Source organism: Podarcis liolepis, assembly GCF_965112155.1.
Source record: "Podarcis liolepis genome assembly, chromosome: 6".
Classification (NCBI taxonomy): Eukaryota; Metazoa; Chordata; class Lepidosauria; order Squamata; family Lacertidae; genus Podarcis; species Podarcis liolepis.
Genome location: NC_139559.1, coordinates 77,373,003 through 77,393,739, shown reverse-complemented (window position 1 = coordinate 77,393,739; position 20,737 = coordinate 77,373,003). Strand labels below are relative to the sequence as shown.

Here is a 20,737-nt window from a genome sequence, read left to right as displayed (position 1 = left end):
GAGGCTATACATTGTCTGTGTGTGTGCCCTTATGTTTGACTGCAGTAAGATGAAAAAAACTAATTGGGTTTAGTTAAGGTTACAGCTAGAAGGACGGGAACAAAGTCACTGTTTCTCTCCATTATATGTTGAATGAATATAAGATTATTATTTTTTGCAAATTTGGAAAACCTGTGTGGTGTAAAGGATACGCTGGAAGACAGAGGGTATCTGAGTTCAAATTCTTTCTTAGCCACAAAAGTAACTGGCTGGCCTTGAACCAATCTCAGCCCAACCAGCCTTGCAAGGTTGATATGATATGCGTTGTCCAAACATGTTTGAGGATGGGTGACTGTTAGATAGATTAATAGATCCAGATGATTTATCAGGGTTCCTCTCCCCCCCCCACAAAAAAAGAAACTGGGAGACATGGAAGAGGGTAGAACCTACAATAAATTAGCTTTAATATATGATTTGTCTTCATTTCAAAATTTACAATTTTTGGAATTTGATCCAAGAGCAGGCCTTCAAGTATAACTGCCTTGTTGCCAGACCCTGAAAGCGGTGGTACCATCAGGAAAGGAGTTGGGGGCAGAAATTCAACAGTATGAGCCACAGAGGGCCACAGAGCACAGCAGGTTGGCTTTTGAAGTAAGTCTAGCAAAACTCCTTCCTCTTTAAAGAGAGGGTGGCTGTGTGAGATCATGTAAAGTAAGCAAAGTGATATACCTTGCCATCTAAAGGGACCATTAAGTTGAGTCTAAAATGTCCTACTGTGTACCACTGTGTGAGAGGACTCCTGTGATGAATGTGACAAATGTAGAGATAGAAGTCAGGACAACCTGATCAGAACCTGGGCCAATATACTTTAGAGTAGGCTGGTGAGTTTCCATTCCCCAGATAGAAACAAAGTTTGGATCCCAGCCCTTAGTCACTCTTTTCTCACTCTCTTCTTTTTTCTTTCCTTCTTTCTTCAGCGGCTTGTATTTGATTGTGTGTGTGTGTAGGGTGTCCGGCACACAATATTTCCAGATATCACACATCCTGTGAATTATTTGTACCGCTCTGTCCTAAACCTTCTGACCCAAGAAATAATCTGTGCTCACAACTAGCATTTGTTCGGCACATTCCAACGCACTTCGCCTCCATCCTTTCAGCAATCCCTACAGAAGCAGCCCCTACAACAGTAATGTAATCCTCATACTTCAGGGGAATGATAAGGAAATAATAGCATGTCTGTCTTACTGTGGACCAGTTAGCAATATGTTCTCTGTATGTAGAAGGCACTGGGTGGTGATTATGAATCCACCATAGATAAACTCGAAGTAAACTATCAAATGTGAAGCGGAGAGTTGTCTTTTTATGAAGCTTGGTACCTTTTCAGATATTTTGCTGCACATACTGTATCATAAAGGAAGAGCAGTAAATCCACTTTCCCTTATTATTTCCCCAACTGGGCTAGAGAAATATTCTCTTTTTTCCTTTTTTCAGTTGCTGCTTTTATTGAACTTGATGGAATTTGATGCCCCATCCCCACCCCCCAAAAACCTGGCCAGTATACATTGAGTGGCCAGTCTTCTATTGAAGCAAATGAGGCTGTTTCAATAGAAATTTTGCATTCATTTTTGTCATCCCTCCCGCTTTCAGTTCAGTGGAACCTGTGCAGGAAATTTTTCCACTTAGAGATCTGAACTCCAGCAATTGCAACTAAAAACATGTTACCGTGATATCATCAGACAATGAGAACCATAAACAGCTTGGCTGGAGTACAGCTATTCCGCAACTATGTACATTGGCATCTATATTACGAACATGCAAGCATATAGAATGTACTCACATATTCACTATTTGAATAGATGACCGTATAACCCTGCACCATTTCATCTATGAATCATAACTTGTGAAATGCTCTCCCCAGGGAGGTTTGCTTGGCGCCTTCATTATACACACACAGCTTTATTACGGTCCATAGGCCCATTATAAATCTTTAGGCACCAGGCAAAAATGTTCCTCTTTAACCAGGCCTTGGGTTGACTGACATTCAATGCCCTTTTTAAAATGTGTTGCAGGGGGTTATTGGGTTGTTCTTATTTTTATTTTTATTTTGATTGTGTGTTTTGTGTTTTTATATTGCAAGTTTATCCTGTGAGTATAGGGCAGTATACAAATTTTAATTTAATAACCATGACAACAACTTGATATATAATTAGCAGCGAGATTGCTTTACATGCATTCTGAATTGCACTCATGTTTCAGATAAATAATAAAGCTCTCAAATTGTTCTCGGCTTCTTGTCCTTCTCACTTCCATTTCAGTGAGTTTTGATACTGCATTCTGCTTTATTAATCCATTGTACCAGCAACCCCAAACCCCTTCAAACTAAGGCAAAGTAACTTCGTTCGCCCCCATTCAGCTCATGTTGCCCTCATCTCAACTCTCTTCCCCTCCGTCTGCTAGTTTGTCTCTCTTCCCCCACTTCCCTCTGAAGTTTATCTTTCATGCCCCACTTCTCAGTCTTCCTTTAGTTCCTGGCAAAGCATCAAGAGCATGGACATAAACATAACAGTCATCACCATAATATCTACATATACATGGCAGTCTTTCTGTCTTCTTTCAGATCTTTCTTCAAAACCTGCCTGTTTTGGTGCAACCCCTTCATTTTATGTCAGCTCTAAAGATAATGTCAAAGTCTGTCATATCTGGGACCTGCAGTTTCATAAATATCATCTCAGAAGAGAAGTGAGATTGCAAGCTCCAGATCTGGCTGAAATCTAAGCCTGAGAAGAATACCCAGCCCTGATCTCCATCCTCCTCCACCTTATCCTGATAACCAAAACACTCTTCCCCCATCCTGCCTTGAAGATATAGTGGTTGGCAGCAGCATAGCATCATCACATGAAGAGAGCAGGGAAAGGGAGACAAGTTCCTCCATCCTTTCCCTGATGTCCTGGCACTTGGTGTATCCTCCACAACTCCCACAACTAGCTGTTAATATCTTTAAGGGGAAGGAAGAAGTTGTTTGGAAGGTCTCAGCTGGCAGAGAGGGCATTTCTGGAGATTTGAGAGGGCTGGCAAGAGGGAATGGTATTCTCCTTTTCGAAATGTTGGATTCGCTCGGGAAATAAGCCTAGTTCAGAAATAACTTGGCTCTGTTCCGAGGTAACCCAACATGAACTTGCATGGGGAGGAAGCTCACCCATTTGTTCTCATTCATCACTTACTACCTTTAGCAGTTCTTACTCTACCACTGTAGTTTTTCCAGCTGCTAATTTTTAGAATGCAATCTATTCGGGGGCAGGGACCTACTTGTTCGTAACTCTTGTTTCCTTCCCTGTTTCCTGCAGTGTGTCCAGCCTTAAAGATTTGCAGGAATCCTTTTTCCTTTGCATGAAGAGAGATTCCCCCCAGCTTCCTTGATTTTTCTCAGACCAGCTAGCAGCAAACCTGCATTTGCAGGAGACACACCGGTGGCTTTTGTTAGTTTTTGTTAGGTGTGGTGATGACGGCAGCTAGCTCAGCATTGTCTACCCAGACTGGCAGCAGTTCCGCAGGGTTTCAGGCAGTCCCACCTGGACATGCCAGGTATTCAACCTGAATATCTTCTGCATGCATACAAGATGCTCTGCCGTTGAGCCATGGCTCTTTGATGCAAAGCAAGTGCATCAACGCTTTTTGAAAATGAAAATCCAGCTTTACCTGTTTGTTGCTGTGCCATTTCGCCTAGGAACAACAGCCCTTCTAAAATCACAAAAGATGCTGGAAATAATAAAGGAAAAACAGAAGGCACAAGAGCACTGTGGCCTAAATATAGCCTAATATCATCAATCATTTAAGCCTGGGTAGCCAATCACAATGCCCTTCCACTGTGCCTAAGGAATTTGCTTTGTGCTAAATATGCATCAGATGAGCAGGAAGTTATTTTAAAAAAATGTCTTGTAGTGATTACTTTTAGAATAGCACTAGTTCAGCATGCAACATGCTGAGGACTCTTCCAGCACATCATATCTCATGCATAATATGCTTGATGTCCTTTGGGTTTAGGGAAGGTTTTGAGAATCCATCCTTCTGCTCATCCTATTTATTGTCTCCCTCACTGTCCAAATGTAGATTGTCATACTTTCAGGGAAAGGAACTTTCCCATTCTGCTTATGTTATCCTGTTCAGCATCATCATTATTATTATTATTATTATTATTACTACTACTACTACTACTACAGTGGTACCTCAGGTTAAGTACTTAATTCGTTCCGGAGGTCCATACTTAACCTGAAACTGTTCTTAACCCGAAGCACCACTTTAGCTAATGGGGCCTCCTGCTGCTGCTGAGCCGCCAGAGCACGATTTCTGTTCTCATCCTGAAGCAAAGTTCTTAACCTGAAGCACTATTTCTGGGTTAGCTGAGTCTGCAACCTGAAGTGTATGTAACCTGAAGCATATGTAACCTGAGGTACCACTGTACTATTATGCCACCCTTCTGACTGTTGCCCCAGCCACTCTGGGCAGCTTCCAACAAATTAACACACAGCAAGACATCAAATTACTTAAAACTTCCCTCTACAGGGCTGCCTTCAGATGTCTTCTAAAAGTTGTTTATTTCCTTAACATCTGATAGGAGGGTGTTCCACAGAGCAGGCACAACTGCTGAGGAGGCCCTCTTCCTGGTTCCCTGTCACCTCACTTTTTGCAGTGAGGAAACTGCCAGAAGGCCCCCAGAGCTGGATCTCAGTATCTGGGCTGAACGATGGGGGTGGAGACACTCCAGTAGCTATATAGATGACCCTATATAATAAGAAAGCTGCAATCCTATACACACTTAGGAGGCAATCTAAACCCAAGGTTCTCTGAGGAATAAGTGAGTTAGAATGTAGTGAATCTCTGGTTCAGTGTAAGGCCACCCCCCCCCAACCCTGGCTTATCTGAAGCTAGCTCAGCTGAGGCTTGTATTAGTTCCCCCCCCCCCCCAAAAAGAGGCATCTGCAGTGTGACAGGCATCAGACTGGGGGCAGGGACACACTTATGCTGGATCCTAATTCCTAGCTCAATCTCATGACCTGATAATCCAGCAAAATGGGTGGCATAAATCAAATTCTATTTTAGTTTTCCCTCTGCTGGCCTTCCACCAGCTCAGTTAGCAATAGCCTCATATCTGAATGGAGTTTGGATCTGGTGTACTTTATGCTGTCGTATCTTAAGCCACTTTAAATCATGCCAGCTTCCCAACGTTCGGATTGCTCCATAAACTGGGAATAAGTCTCTGACCTCAGTGGAACTTACTTCTGAATAGACTTGTATAGGATTGTGATATGAGTATTAGTTTTGGAGTGAATAAACATCATCACAGTATGTTCTTTGATTTGTGTGTGATATGTAGCTGTCCTATCTCTTAGCCTCATCCGTACAATAATGGTGACCCAGTTTCCAAATGTGGAACTGAGGCCAAAAGATGCCCAACTGAGTCTAAAGCTGAGCAAGAATTTTTACCCATAGTTCCTGGGTCCAAAGCTGTTGCTTAGCAAGAATAAGTCTAGCATAGACCTGTGAGAATGCTTTCCCCCTTTTTAGCTTTTCAGTAACTTTACATCTGCAGTTGAGTTTGTTACTCACCCTCAAACTGTTTGCTTATTTGTTCTGTGCGGGAACCAGCACCACAGCTCCCCAGCCCATGCCTCAGATGTGCCAATGCCACAGCAAGCTTGTGATCCATTACTGAGTCATTATTATAAAATATAAACTGCCTTAAGTGCTTTGGCAGCAAGGTGGTAGATAAGTGTCATAAATAAATAAGCAACCCACATTTTAATAGCTCGGGGAATGGCGCAAATGTGAATGAGACATGGATACAACATGAGCATATGTTGGGATTGGTCACAAATTCGTGTTTATCACCTGATTGATCATCCCTTGATTACTCAGCAGTCGAGCTGGGGAGAGGGAGAGCCCAGTTGCAGAACACAAGCTCTGGCTGAAGAAGGCCCACATATCAATATCTGGCACCTCCAAATAATAATAATAATAATAATTTTAATACCCTGCCCACCTGGCTGGGTTTCCCCAGCCACTCTGGGTGGCTTCAGGCAGCTGAGTGGCACAGTCCCCCTTTCAGCTGCTGCTAGTCAGAGTACAGGGGTCTTGCAGCCGATTCCTTTTTCTCGGGTAAAATTTCATTTATGGCGGCCTTCCACCGGCTTGAGAAAGCTCCTGCCTTTACTGCTTGCCTATAGTTAAAGCGATGCTTTTCCCAGTGGTGATGCATGGAAGTGAGAGCTGGACCATAAAGAAGGCTGATCGCCGAAGAATTGATGCTTTTGAATTATGGTGCTGGAGGAGACTCTTGAGAGTCCCATGGACTGCAAGAAGATCAAACCATTCTGAAGGAAATCAGCCCTGAGTGCTCACTGGAAGGACAGATCCTGAAGCTGAGGCTCCAATACTTTGGCCACCTCATGAGAAGAGAAGACTCCCTGGAAAAGACCCTGATGCTGGGAAAGATTGAGGGCACAAGGAGAAGGGGACGACAGAGAATGAGATGGTTGGACAGTGTTCTTGAAGCTACTAGCATGAGTTTGACCAAACTGCGGGAGGCAGTGGAAGACAGGAGTGCCTGGCGTGCTCTGGTCCAGGGGGTCACGAAGAGTCGGACACGACTAAATGACTCAACAACAACAGCAACAACAACAAAGGACTACAAAACCTTAGCAGGGAGGAGGAGCTGTGGGATTGTCAAATAAAGGTGTTTTACTACCCTAGGCAAAGATGGTGCCTCTCTTCCATTCCATGTGCAAAAGCCAACCATACTGGCAGCTGAGTCCTTTCAATGCTGTAAATGGGTCCTGTAAATGCTGTAAATTCCCCTGCACCTGATGGCACCAAGCTAGCTTAGTGGGAAAGCTGCATGGCTCATACACCTCTGTAGTACAACCTGTGCTCTGCTGTTCTGCTGCTCTGTACACCTCTGCATCTTCCACCTGAGACAGCGACCTCATTCTGCCCAATGATAGGGCCGGTTGCTCAGCTACCATAGATGACCACTGGGCTGCATGTGACTTGGCAGGTTGTACAGACCAGCAACAGTGTCTTCTTACTGCAAGACGTCAGCTTTAATAGACCAGGAGGTAACAGAATGGAGATGTCACTGGCCCACATTTTATTTATGTTACAAACAGTTGTAGCTTTGATAAGCTGGGCTTATTCCAGCTTCCAATGCTTCTAGCTATTCAAAACCCATCAAAATTGGTCCCTTTGGCTCTGTTTTGCTTTGCTTTTATTGTTCTTGTTATACCACATGCCCTCCGCCATAACAATAATAAACACAATGGATAAAAGAGCATTGTGGACTTCATATAATTCAGCACTAAACCTTTTTTCCAGAAAGCCCTAAGGCAAGTCTTTCCACGGACCTTTCCAAATAATAAATACACCTTTTTTATGGAGGATCCAGACATCTTTCTTTGAGGCTGCACTTTTCTGTGGTGGGAGTGTTGCACTTTCCCAGCCTTTGTGCTGAAGTATTTTGTTACTGGGAAACCGCAGCTTTTCTTGCTCCAGAAAATGCATTTTGAGTTAACATGAGTGTCGTGCGTGCTATGGTTTGAATCCCCCTTTGCAATGTGTATTTTTAAAAAAAGATTTTGTGACAAAATAGATTGTATTTGTTACCTTTTCAGCATTTGAATTATTTTTAGAAAATTATAAGTCAATCTTATTTTTCAGTATCTTAGGTAAAGCTCTGAAACAAAATGTTGTTTCTGTTCCAGGCACTTCAATCCAGTCTCCCTCAGTGGAGTTCGGTGGGGTAGACACGTTAGTAAAAAGGTAAAGGTAAAGGTACCCCTGCCCATACGGGCCAGTCTTGACAGACTCTAGGGTTGTGCGCTCATCTCACTCTATAGGCCAGGAGCCAGCGCTGTCCGCAGACACTTCTGGGTCACGTGGCCACCGTGACAAGCTGCATCTGGCGAGCCAGCACAGCACACGGAACGCCGTTTACCTTCCCGCTAGTAAGCGGTCCCTATTTATCTACTTGCACCCGGGGATGCTTTCGAACTGCTAGGTTGGCAGGCGCTGGGACCGAACGACGGGAGCGCACCCCGCCACGGGGATTCAAACCGCCGACCATGTGATTGGCAAGTCCTAGGTGCTGAGGTTTTACCCACAGTGCCACCCGCGTCAGACACGTTAGTACTCAGTCATAACTACTACAGTTTTAATAAGGCAGCATTATCCATTCTGACCGGTATTTGTCACAATTAGCACCGTTTCCATTCCACTGCAGTTAGATTTCTACCAAACACTATGTTATAGGTCTCAATGTCTGCTATTCAATGTAAGTTGCATAACTATTTACCTGACTTATGTGACTTACATTCATTTCAATGTAAAAAAAGTGTCAGGACACCGTAAAAAAAGAGTTACTAATTATGCACTATTTGCAGACTTGAAACAACAGTGTGAATGCATACCCACTGTATTTACTTGACTGATTTCTGTTCCCGACTATTGCTGTAAGTTGCAGCCATTTCTGCTTCCTTTTCCATTTTTGGCAGAATTTTCTGACATCTGTAATAACTAAATTAAAATCTTTGATTTCTCCATTGATTTAATCTTTGGCAGGTCTCACTTCCCTTCCCTGGGGACCTATAAAAATAGCTTTGCATTGTGACCAGGAAATGACCAATTCAGACAATGAGATTGTTCTCTCCACCTTTAAATATCTATGTCTCTGTCCTCCTTTTCTAAGCAGCCCATTCCATTTCCCTTCCACCTAGTTTTCTGTTTTTCCTCTCTCAGCAGTATGGCAGAATTCCATGGACAGTGAGGGTGCTTGATCCTCATGGGGCTGTTTTGGGGGATCCCCAATCCCAAGGGTAGTTTTTTTTCTTGAAAAGAAAAAAGTACTTCTGCAAACAAAGTTAACCCAAGTCTGCTGATACCTCCCTTCTGTGTATGGCTCTTGCCATTTTGGCTACATAAGCAATAGCTTAAGGACGGAATGACAATAAATGAAAATTATGCTGTGTATAAGCTGTTCTTTCAATTGGAAGGTCGGCAGTTTGAATCCACGCAACACAGTGAGCTCCAGTTGCTCTGTCCCAGCTCCTGCCAACCTAGCAGTTTGAAAGCATACCAGTGCAAGTAGATAAATAGGTACCGCTGTGGCAGGAAAGTAAACAGTGTTTCCGTGCACTCTGGTTTCCGTCACGGTGTTCCGTTGCGCCAGAAGCGGTTTAGTCATGCTGGCCACATGACCCGGAAAGCTGTCTGTGGACAAGCACCATCTCCCTCGGCCTGAAAGTGACATGAGCACCACACCCCATAGTCACCTTTGACTGGACTTAACCATCCAGGGGTCCTTTACCTTTTACCTTTAGCTTACTTTCAGTTATTCTAATGTTTTAAGTTAGTAGTATAGATGGTTACTTCAACGGGCCTATAATTATGTGTTTGTATAGGATTGTTCTGAAAGGATGTTGATATATTCATTTTATTAATTTCCCAGCTTTCGTCCAAGGAGTTCATAGTCCTACACCCCTCTTCCACTTTTAGGTCACACAGTGGGCTTCAGGGCTGAATGGGAAGAGCACTTTGTGCAGGTCTGTGCTGTGGAAGCAGCAGTTCATTCATTCATGCATGCATGCATGCATTTATATATTGCCTTTCTGCCAAGGCAGTTTAGAATTTTAAAGAACTTAGACAAATGCTTTAACTTGTGAATCTGGCCAGGTGGGGAGGGTACAGTCCATCTGGATAAGGCCCTGATGTCTTCAGCTGCCTTCCTCACTCTCTTCATCCTCCTCACAGGACAGATGGTGTTTGTTGGTGGGCCCTCAAATATATTTGTTGTCAGTTTGACCATTCTCTTTAATATGTACCTGGTACAATGTACAGGAAATGCTGAAGTGTGTGTGTGTGTGTGTGTGTGTGTGTGTGTGTGTGTGTGTGTGGTTTAGTAGGACCATCCCCATCATATACATGAATCAGGGAATGGGTGGGCTAACATGGCACATTGCCAGCTGTTATGTTTGTGTTCAGGGGGGAGCAATTCATAACCAGTACTTCAAAATCCTTCCTTTATTGTAACTGAAGGAAAAGTTCCACCTGAAAGCTACAAGCAGAAGAGAAGTACAGGAGACCAGTTAGGTGTGGGTGTGTGGGTGTGTGTGTGTGTGTGTGTGGGTGTGTGTATACACACTAACTTAACCCATTGGTTCATACACACCCGTTCTTGAAGTAGCCACAGGTCCCTAATTTGTGGAATTCATTCTCCACAGAGATGTATATGGCACCTTCATTAGATGTATGCTGAAGATGCACCTTTTAACATTGGCTGTTGACACCTGGGATATGTATTTTAGGAGCCACCCTATTTCCTTGGTTGTAAATGTCAGTATGTATATTCTCGATTTGTGTCATATGTCCAGTACCCATGGATGTCCACAAGGCACTGAATGCCTGAGTAGGGCTTGAAAGTGTTGCCTGCTCCTCTTACTCCCCTCCACCTATAAAGTAAGGACAGAGCACATCCTTGGAGGACTTACTGGCTTTGCATATGGGTAGGAATTGGGTGGTAAAGCTCAACTGTGGTGTAATGGGCTGTGGTATTTCAGACTGGAGGTAAAGGATGCCAGTTTTGCATGTTCCCTCATGTAAAAGCTCCCTGCAAGTAGATAACTAGTACACCAGGAAGGAGGAGCTTGCCTCTCCCTCCAACTACTGTGCTAGTTTTCTGTTTGCAGTGAGAGAGTTTGGTTTTAATTGTAGAGGAACATTAAAAGATGTTGTTATCACCACAGTCCAGAGTTGTTCCATCTGTTCCACTGCCACTAGGATTCTACCCTCGCTTTCTGCTGCCTCTGCATATCCAGTCTAGGTGAGACATTTTAATTTGACACTGACTTTTTCAAAACCAGCGTGCTTCCCAGATCTATTTTCAGCTCTGCTAATGACTAGTCTGCTTTGCAATATCTACTCTCTACCTCACAAAGTCCTCTGAGGCTTGAAAGGTTTTGGAGGTAGCAAAATGCCTTGCAGTCTTGTTTCTTCATATTTCTGCGATGATTTTTTAAAAAATTATTAACTCTCTTGCATCTCGTTCAAAGCCTTTGCTGCCTTGTGTCTGGGGAGGGCTGCGTGAGATTAACCCTAGAGAAAAGCCAAGCAGTGTGAAATCCAATAATTGTAGACATGTATACCTTTCTTCTTTTCATTTTTTAAAAGAAAAAAAATCCTGTACTGTGTCACTTAAAAGCTAACTTCTAGCCCAATGCATGCTTTCTCTGTTGTGTCTTGGGTGTGTTGAATGGTTTTGTCTAATGCTTTTATTAGGCGATTTGTTTTGGGTCTGGGTTGTGCTGTCACTTTTGTGTCTGTGGACAGTTGGCAGTTGCGAAGGCTACAACATAGTCTGCATTTCTTGTATGTCCAGGAGTGATGCCAAAGTTACCAGAGTATAATTATCCATCGGTAGTTAACGTGGTAACATCAAAGAAGAAGACACTTGTGAGGTTGTGGTTCCTCTTCTGCAGTTAGAAAAACATCACACCTTGCGTCTTGTGTGGGCATGAGTGTCAATCACAGGTCAAAGTCAGGATTAACTTTGCATGACATGCATGGCCTGCCATTTGTTTTATTTTATTCTTTATTTATTGTCAGCTTCGCACTCCGCCTTTCAGCAGACAAGCTCCTTTGGCCAAGTTGAAGTAAAGTGCTGATCCAGCCATCATTCCACTTGGGTAAATTGTGCTCTGCAAACGTATGCAGCAAAACAGGGGTTTGGTGTCCAAATCCTTGCACAGATATTCACATAGTGGAACACGCAACCCATCCAATGAAAAACTGCCCTGTTCACCATGGCTCCATCCCCAGGGTCAAAATCAGGGTGAAACATGATTACTAACTCAATTAAAGTCAGGTCTGCTTTGGCCCTTAGTGAGCAGTGAGAGGAGAAACAGTAACCTCTCATATCTTAGCCCACATAAGCAGGCTATAAGTAAGCCTTGTGCATTCAGATATTCCTTGCTGGATCAGGACCCCTGCCCTTTTTGAATAGAAATTAAAAAGGCACAAAGGGTGGATTGTTTCATTTTCTTTTTATAGATGTTGGGGTGCAGGTATTTTAGAGATTTCCGTTCCATATGAAAGCTTTGTAGCGCTGCTCTTCTAGGTCATCTGGTTCCTCTGACGGAAGTAAGGAGACACCACAGCTTGGTGGGAGAATAATGCTTTGCAGACACAAGGTCCCAGCTTCAGCCCTGCCAGCCACAGCACTAATGAGGCACAAGAAGCACAACTGGTGCCTCTTTGCCATGCCTCTGACATCAGAACATCCTCTGGCTGTCTTCAGCTGAATGCAGCAAAGTACCCACTAAGTCAGGGCAGTGCAACAGGTCGATACAACTTTAGGTCTTCCTACCCCCAAAGAAGCTCAACAACTTTGGTCAATCCAATGGGTAGATCATTACCAGTTTTTTTATAGGGGGAGTAGATCGCAGTCTCTTGGGAGCTGGACTTGCCTGCACTAAGTGAATGTAGCTGAACAGCCAATGGGTGTACTAACATAAGCCTGAGGCATCATCTGTTCCCTCCATACATATTCACCGACCGCATGGAGGGATTGATCTGAAAAGGGCCATAGAGATGGCGCCAACTGCAACTGTAGTATATCATCGGCACACATCTTTCCTAGAGTAAATTGCCATTTCTGGAAAAGATGAGATTAGGCTATACTTTGCTGTACGTTTTTCAGTGCTTGCTGGAAACCTTTTTGTTCAAGCAAGCCTACCCTGCTGTGTTAAAGCTGGCGTGTATTTTGATATAATTTATAATGTATATATTTTAAACCGCTGGCCTTACTTTTTTGAAATTTTTAGGTCAACCTGTCTTTAAACTGCTGATTTTTGTCTATAATTTTATGCAAACTACTGAAGAGATTTTGTGCAATGGAACACTGTACAGATTCTATTTATTTATTTATTTATTTATTTATTTAATAAATACCATATTTTTCACTCTATAAGACGCACTTTTTCCCTCCTAAAAGGTAAGGGGAAATGTCTGTGCATCTTATGGAGCGAATGCAGGCTGCGCAGCTATCCCAGAAGCCAGAACAGCACTCCCTCTCACTGTTCTAGCTTCTGGCTTAGCCACACGCAGCTTCTTCAGGGCAGTGCGGGAGCCTTCATCCCGCTGCCCTGAAGAGGCTGTACAGCTACCCCAGAAGCCAGAACAGCGAGAGGGATCGCTGAGCTCCCTCTCACTGTTCTAGCTTCTGGCTTAGCTGCGCTCTGTCCCTTCCCCCACCTCCCGCAAAAGCCAGCAAGAGCCGCGCTCCCTTTAAAGAGCCGCACGGAGCATGTGTGCGGCTCTTGGGGGCTTTTCCCCAAGGAGGGAGAAGGGCAGCCCATCCGTGACGGGCTGCCCTTCTCCCTCCTTGGGGAGAAGCCTGCAAGCGCCGCACACACACTCCTCGCGGCTCGTGAAAGGGAGAGCTGAGCAAAGCCTGGGATGCATACCGGCTCTGCTCAGCGCTCCCTTTAAAGAATATTTTTTTCTTGCATTCCCCCCTCTAAAAACTAGGTGCGTCTTATGGAGCAAAAAATACGACAAATGGTCATCTGCCAATGAAACCCCATTTCTCTTTCTCTCCGTTCTGTGCTTGTTTATTATAGTGTCCCATTATTTCTTGTTCACAGACTCAAATCAGCCCCAAAGAAGGCTGGCAAGTCTATAGTTCCGCCCAAGACCCAGATGGAAGATGTATTTGCACTGTGGTTGCTCCAGAACAAAACCTTTGCTCCAGAGATGCCAAAAGCAAGCAGCTTAGACAACTACTGGAAAAGGTGAGTACGGTCACCAGATAACATTCGTTTTGCCTATTAAGATGCTCATGGAAATATGTTCTTTCACTCGCTTTTAAATAATATTTTTATTTTACATTTTAAAAGTTATCGACATCCACTTTCTCTTCTTAATGTTAAACAACACAGGGCAATGAGCACCGGACACAGAGGGTGACAATATGTAGCAAACATACTACGGAGACAAAGTCTGCCCATAATTTCTGTTTCCCCACAAATTGCAATTAGTGGTGCTGACAGTGTCCCAAATAAGTGTTTTGTGAAAAAGAGCTTCTGTGGGCAACAAAAAAAGAACTTTTTAATAATCACCGTAATCTCTTTTGTAGATTTGCAATTTATATTGTAATTTTGTGTGCCATGCTGAAAACAGAAATTGTTGCGCTAGATAATAAAGAGTTCTAAGGATAATCAGGCATTAGTGGCCGGTTTTCCAATTTTAGCTTTTAATAATCTAAAGACAAATGGTGATACTCAGTGCTACATAATTGCCACAGCCAACTTAGTAATTCCCAAACTGAGTGCCATGAAAGAACTGCTGTGAGAAATGAATTTATAATGAAGCACCCATTCTGTGCCCCAGCTCAACTTCATAGTGACATCTTGCCTGCCATATCTTTGACTGATTCACTAGACCTTGCTTGCTTCCAGTCAACCACATCTCTGCCTATGGTGGTGTTTGGGGTCATTCAATCCTTACTGATGTGGAAAGAACTCAACCCTGGACACCCCTGTTGTTTGGCTCAGATGCCTGTCTTATTACTGATGACAGGGAGCTGTCCAGCAGATCTAAAGGATCTGTAATTGCTGAGGAGAAGTAGATGTTGCACCTGTGACTGCTAAGCACAAATTGTGCCGTTTTATTACTCACTCTGCTGCCTATCCCTCCCCCCCCTTTTTTTCTTTTTTTGAGTGTTAACCTTGCTCTGGAGCATGTGGCTGTGTCTTCCTCCCTCCAAACAGTCTCCAGAATATGATGCTTCCTGCTGCTACATGGTCATTATCCCTTTGGCTCTGGGCTTCTGCACAGAGTAATTTTTAGGGGAGATATTAGAGGATATGGAGGTGGTGCTGAGGATCAGTCAAGGATACACTGCCCCCCAGATTTGCAATCAACACAAGGTAATATCGCCAAGCCAACTATCTGTAAACAAACAATAAACGTCCATAAAAATGGCAAAGTACTTTATTTCCCAACTAGTTTTTATCTTTGTTGTTGTTTAGTCGTTTAGTCATGTCCGACTCTTCGTGACCCCATGGACCAGAGAACGCCAGGCACTACTGTCTTCCACTGCCTCCCAGAGTTTCATCAAATTCATGTTGGTAGCTTCTGTAACACTTTCCAACCATCTCATCCTCTGTCGTCCCCTTCTCCTTGTGCCCTCAATCTTTCCCAGCATCAGGGTCTTTTCCAGGGAGTCTTCTCTTCTCATGAGGTGGCCAAAGTATTGGAGCCTCAGCTTCAGGATCTGTCCTTCCAGTGAGCACTCAGGGCTGATTTCCTTCAGAATGGATAGGTTTGATCTTCTTGCAGTCCATGGGACTCTCAAGAGTCTCCTCCAGCACCATAATTCAAAAACATCAATTCTTCGGCGATCAGCCTTCTTTATGGTCCAGCATTCACTTCCATACAGTGATCCATGAAGGAGAGTTTTTATCTTAAACAATAGCAAACACAGTAAATAAAGAGTTCATCCATATTTATGGATGTTTATTGTTTGTTTACAGATTGTTGCCTTAGTGATATTATCTTGTGTTGATTGCAGTGGTCATTGTATCATCACCCTGTTCATTATTTTATTGTTATACCCCAAATTGGCTGCCAGCTCTGATGGGCCATCATTTCCTGGACTATTTTTTAAATTAGTTTTTATTTTAAAATTTCCTGGGCTTGTGGTCTCAGGCTCAGTTGTCTACAACCAATGGCCCTAGGTGAGAGTCAGTGATACCGTCAGAGGAAGTGGTCTCTCATTCTGAGTTAGTCCTGAAAGAACTTCCTGACAGTAAGAGCTGTTTGACAGTGGAATTTGCTGCCAAGGAGTGTGGTGGAGTCTCCTTCTTTGAAGGTCTTTAAGCAGAGGCTTGACAACCATATGTCAGGAGTGCTCTGATGGTGTTTCCTGCTTGGCAGGGGGTTGGACTCGATGGCCCTTGTGGTCTCTTCCAACTCTATGATTCTATGATTCTATGAATGAAATGTTGGGGCATGGCAGAGAGAAAAATAACCTGCAGAGGAGGCTACATATTGTATCTCTTCATGAGCCACTGCTTCCAGGCAGCAAGAGCTTCCCACCTCTTTGCAGGCAGGTATTTTAGATGTTTCTTCAACCCTGTACTTCTGTTATTATAACACTTGCTGACAAATAATAAGCACCTTGATGTTCTTCTTGTTGTGCTGACTGACATGGTTCCTGACAGACTTACACATAAGTGCTCAGTAGTAAGTCCCAGAGTTTTAGTGGGACTTACTCCCAGGTAAGTGAGCTTACGGCTGCAGTCTGAATTGTCCACAATTTGCCACGTGAAAAGGTAGCAACCCTATGACCTTTCTGTAATACCCTTTTACGTCAAAAGTCCTTCTTTTGGTGGCCAGTGTCTACACTCAGGAAATGACAAACCCTCTTCAATTTAGCTGAAAGAAATGCTCTTGAAATAGGCTACACTTAACGTGGTAGGCTATTCCTGTTGAAGATCTGGAATCTGATATTATTGAACTGTTTCTGTAGGTTTTTTACGGTTTCTCTTCCATACACCAAATTAATAAGGAGTGGCAGTAAATAAATTTGTACAGAATAAAGGGGGTGGCCCACTATCAACAAACAAACGATCAAATGAATGAATTGTTTTCATGTGATGCATCAAAGCATGGAATCCTTCTCTCCTCAGTAGAGTTTCTCCACAGAGAAACCCACAACTGGCTCCAGAGATAAGGTGTGAGTCAAGGCTAGTCATCAATTGTGCAATAATCAATTGCAGAAAAGTAGGCAAGGGATCCATATGTGTGGACCAGTTCTAAGAAACCACAACATGAGGGCAAACCAGGAGAAAGGCAATATTCCACATCAATAGGCACACATAGCCACAAGGCTTTTAAAAACAGCTGGGTTGTCGTTCTGCTGTTCCTCGAAGTTTCAAATGTTACATTGGCTCAGGCATTGTGAAATAAAAGCAAACTTTCTTCCAGAATAAAAGAATTCATGAGCACGGTGGTGGAGGGTGAGGTTATAGACTTCAGTTTTAAAATAATAAGGGAATATTTGTGTAGCTGCTCCTGTTCCAGGTTCGTTTGTTAACAGACAAAGGGACCATGCCATTTACACTCTTGCACTAAAATGCTCTCAAGGCTTTCCGGCAATTTCGCAGCACTGATGTTTTCCATAACCATAGCTATAAACCGCATCCTTGATAGACAACCTATTGAAGTAAAGTAGATCACTTCCAGAATAACAAAAGCATAATATGGGGCCTTCTGAATCTACTTCACCCAGTATTTCCTGTTGGTACAGACATCTCTAGGCTGCTTCTCTGGAAAGGCAGAAAGGCAACAGTGCTTCACCATTATTTGTCTCCCAGAAACTGGTTCTCAGAGCTGCTCAGCCTCTGGCCATGTAGTTTTTCTTGGCTCTGCCCTCCAGTTCAATAAGACTCTTCTTGGTGAATGACTTCATGTTTGTGAAATTGGAAGGACACTGCAATTTGTATACGGAGCCCAAAGAGCCTGTACCTCCACCCCCTTTATTAAGAACTCAACAAGAAGATCCACTGAAACTGTGATATCTTTGCGTAATCGTCAATTCTATTCATGTTACATATAAGGTAGCTAAATTCCTTGTCTCTTTAATATAAATGTGGAAGCAGATGGCAAAGTGAGAAATTCGTTTTTTGGTTCTTCAGTAAATTCATCCATATCTTTTTAATGCATATTATTCGAGTGTAACAAACTATATTGGTCTGTGACTGTAATCAATACAGTTTTTAAAGGGTTAACTGCCCATTAGTTAAAACCTGACCTTTTCTCTATGAATTTGACCAGTTCAGACATTAAATCAAATTGTAGTGTGTTTTGTGATTTTTACCATAAGCCCCACCCTTGCCACAGGTCTTGCTTAGAAAACCCAAAATATTCTGCACAAACTCAGACTGCTCCTGTATTTTTATGAACGTGTACAGCAGTGGCAAAAAACCCCCAACCCTCCCCTTTTCAACAGTATATTTTGGCACTCCTCACAAAAAGCATACTTGCTTGCTCTCGCTCTTCATTGACTTTGCTTGCTCTCAGTGACAACATCATGTAGGCAAATCTGATTGGTTACTTAGCCATGTGACATTATCCTATTCACTGTGTGATCCCAGATTGTGAGGAATCAATCGTGTGACTAATCTAGGAAGTAGGCAGAAGGAACGGCCTGGGAAACAAAATGGCACCAAAGTAGTGGCAGCAATGATGGGAAACAGTGGGTTGTATTCAACTAAATTTTACTCAAAGTAGGCCCATTGGAATTTTCGTATTTTTCTCTCTATAACACTCACATTTTTTCTCCTAAAAAGTAAAGGGAAATGTCTGTGCGTGTTATTGAGTGAATGTGTGGTCCCTGGAGCCGACTGGCCCGAGTGCAGGGGCAAAAATCAGGCAAAAATCAGATCGGAGGAGGGGAGGCTGCTGTTTTCCTGCATTCTGCCTCAGGGTGTTACCGCCCACCCTCTTCTGTTTTCGGTTGCTGTGTTTGCTCAAACGCAACAAAGAGCAGGGAAATCCCCTGCCCTCCTGGCAAGCAGAGAGGAAAGGAAAGGATCGTGTCCTTCCTTCTAATTCCTTCCTAGTAACACTGCGCGCAGGCTCCAGCCCACCCGGCTCAGGTTCCGTCGGCTAGGAGCGCAGCCGACAGCCACCACCTCCTCCTCTCTGTGCTGCTGCTGCTGCATCCAGCATTCTAGGGACTCACAGGCAGCTGGAAAACATGCAGGTGGGAGAGAGAGAGAGAGAGAGGGCTGGCTTGGGTGGGTGGGGGGAAACTTTTGCCTTCCTTTCCTCCCTCCCGTTAAACCCCTCTCCTCCATTGTTAGCCAGCTGCACACCCCTCTCGTGCTCTTTGTCCCTTCTGTGTTTTTCCTTCCCTCCCCACTTAAAACGTGGTTACAAAGCATGGATCCACATGGAGCCTCAGGATCTTTGCATTGGGTCACCTCAAATTCACCATCAGATCACATAGCATGTCCATGGCTACAGCCTGCACCAAAAAAATCACGCACCCACTGTTGCCTGGGGCCACAATGGCACAAAAACATGGTTACAAAGCACGGATCCACATGGATTCTCAGGATTTTTGCATTGGACTACCCCAAACTCACCATCAGATCACATGTCTGTGGCCACAGCATGAAGCACAAAAATCATACATCCACTGTTTCATTCAGAATTTTTTTTCTTGTTTTCCTCCTCTAAAAACTATGTGCGTGTTATAGTCAGGTGTGTGGTATAGAGCGAAAAATACGGTAATGCTCCTTAAGCTCAGGGGGGTAGAATAATGACTACTACTAATCAGTGTTTCTGGAACTATTTCTTCCCCATAGTATTTTCAGCCACAAAAGCAAATCTGAATGATATTGAGTACAGCCCTAATAAAATTATTTTAATTTAATCACATTGAGTATGCAAGGAATTTCCCTTTTATGTCGCATTGAATCTTCTTACAGATTCAGATTAACAACAACTCTAGCAAAACAAACAGCCCTAGTTTTGTCACAGTTCTAAGGGGTGTTTTATTCGCTTGACTTGCATAGCGACAAGGATAATAAAAGTTGTGGATTTGCTATTATCACTGGCAGTTTCTCAAAAAGCGCTAAGAGCTAGATAAGTAGCAAATCTGCATTTTGATGAAATACCAGCTTTGCAGTCTTTTTAAACTAGGAGCAGAGTTACAGAAGATTAAGTAATCACAAATCCATAGCATTGTTTTCTCTGCATCTGTGGGAATTTCTGACCCAACCTATCTCTCAGGGCTGAGTTGGTTTACAAATTTAAAAGTTTAAAGTACGCCTTGCTGCATCAGGCCAGAGGTCCACCTACTCTAGGCTGGTCATTTAAGCAGTGCCAAAAATGAGGAAATGCATTACCAAAGAAGAAGGCACCCACCTGCATACAATTTGCACATGGAATCATTGCTATAACTTAGAAATAACATACACCTTACCCCAATGGAGAAGACTGTGACTGGGTGAGCTGTGTGCTTGCTCAGACCTGCTGTCCTATGGGGCGTGGGTGGTGCTGTGGTCTAAACCACTGAGCCTCTTGGGCTTGCTGATCAGAAGGTCGGTGGTTCGAATCCCCCGTAATGGGGTGAGCTCCTGTCGCTCCGATCCTAGCTCCTGCCAACCTCGCAGATCGAAAGCATGCTGGTGCAAGTAGATAAATAGGTACCGCTGCAGCGGGAACATAAACAGCGTTTCTGTGCACTCTGGTTTCTGCCACAGTGTTCCGTTGCACCAGAAGCAGTTAAGTCATGCTGGCCACATGACTCAGAAGGCTGTCTGTGCACAAACATTGTCTCCCTCAGCCAGAAAGCGTGATGAGCACCACAACCCCATAGTCGCCTTTGACTGGACTTAACCATCCAGGGGTCCTTTTGTAGGATGTAATCCACTGGGAGCAGTCAAGTACAACATTACCTGTTTTGCTAGAGTGGTCATGCAGGGAATGTTAGTCCAGCCAGTCGCAACTTCCTGTTCCTCCTGACCTGGAGCATCCTTACTTGCATGTAACTTGTAGGTGGGCCAGACCTGGCAAAAGGCCAAGTCACTCAGCCACCTCCCTCTCTTTGATCTTCTTTTTCGTCCTGCCAAATTCCTGATTCACCTGGACTGTACTGCTGCAAGCCAGCAGTCCCCAGGTTATCTCCCATATGGGGTAA

The 20,737-nt window shown here is 43.7% G+C and overlaps 1 protein-coding gene across 3 annotated transcripts in view; it reads left to right on the top strand.

Annotated features, from left to right (window-relative positions):
* Positions 1 to 20,737, top strand: part of OLFM3 (olfactomedin 3) — a 166,406-nt gene that overhangs the window by 112,893 nt on the left and 32,776 nt on the right. For all 3 annotated transcript variants that reach the window (XM_083511166.1, XM_083511165.1, XM_083511167.1), the window contains exon 2: positions 13,668 to 13,814. In XM_083511166.1, the coding sequence (XP_083367292.1) occupies positions 13,668 to 13,814 (147 nt within the window). The remainder of the gene's footprint in view (positions 1 to 13,667; positions 13,815 to 20,737) is intronic.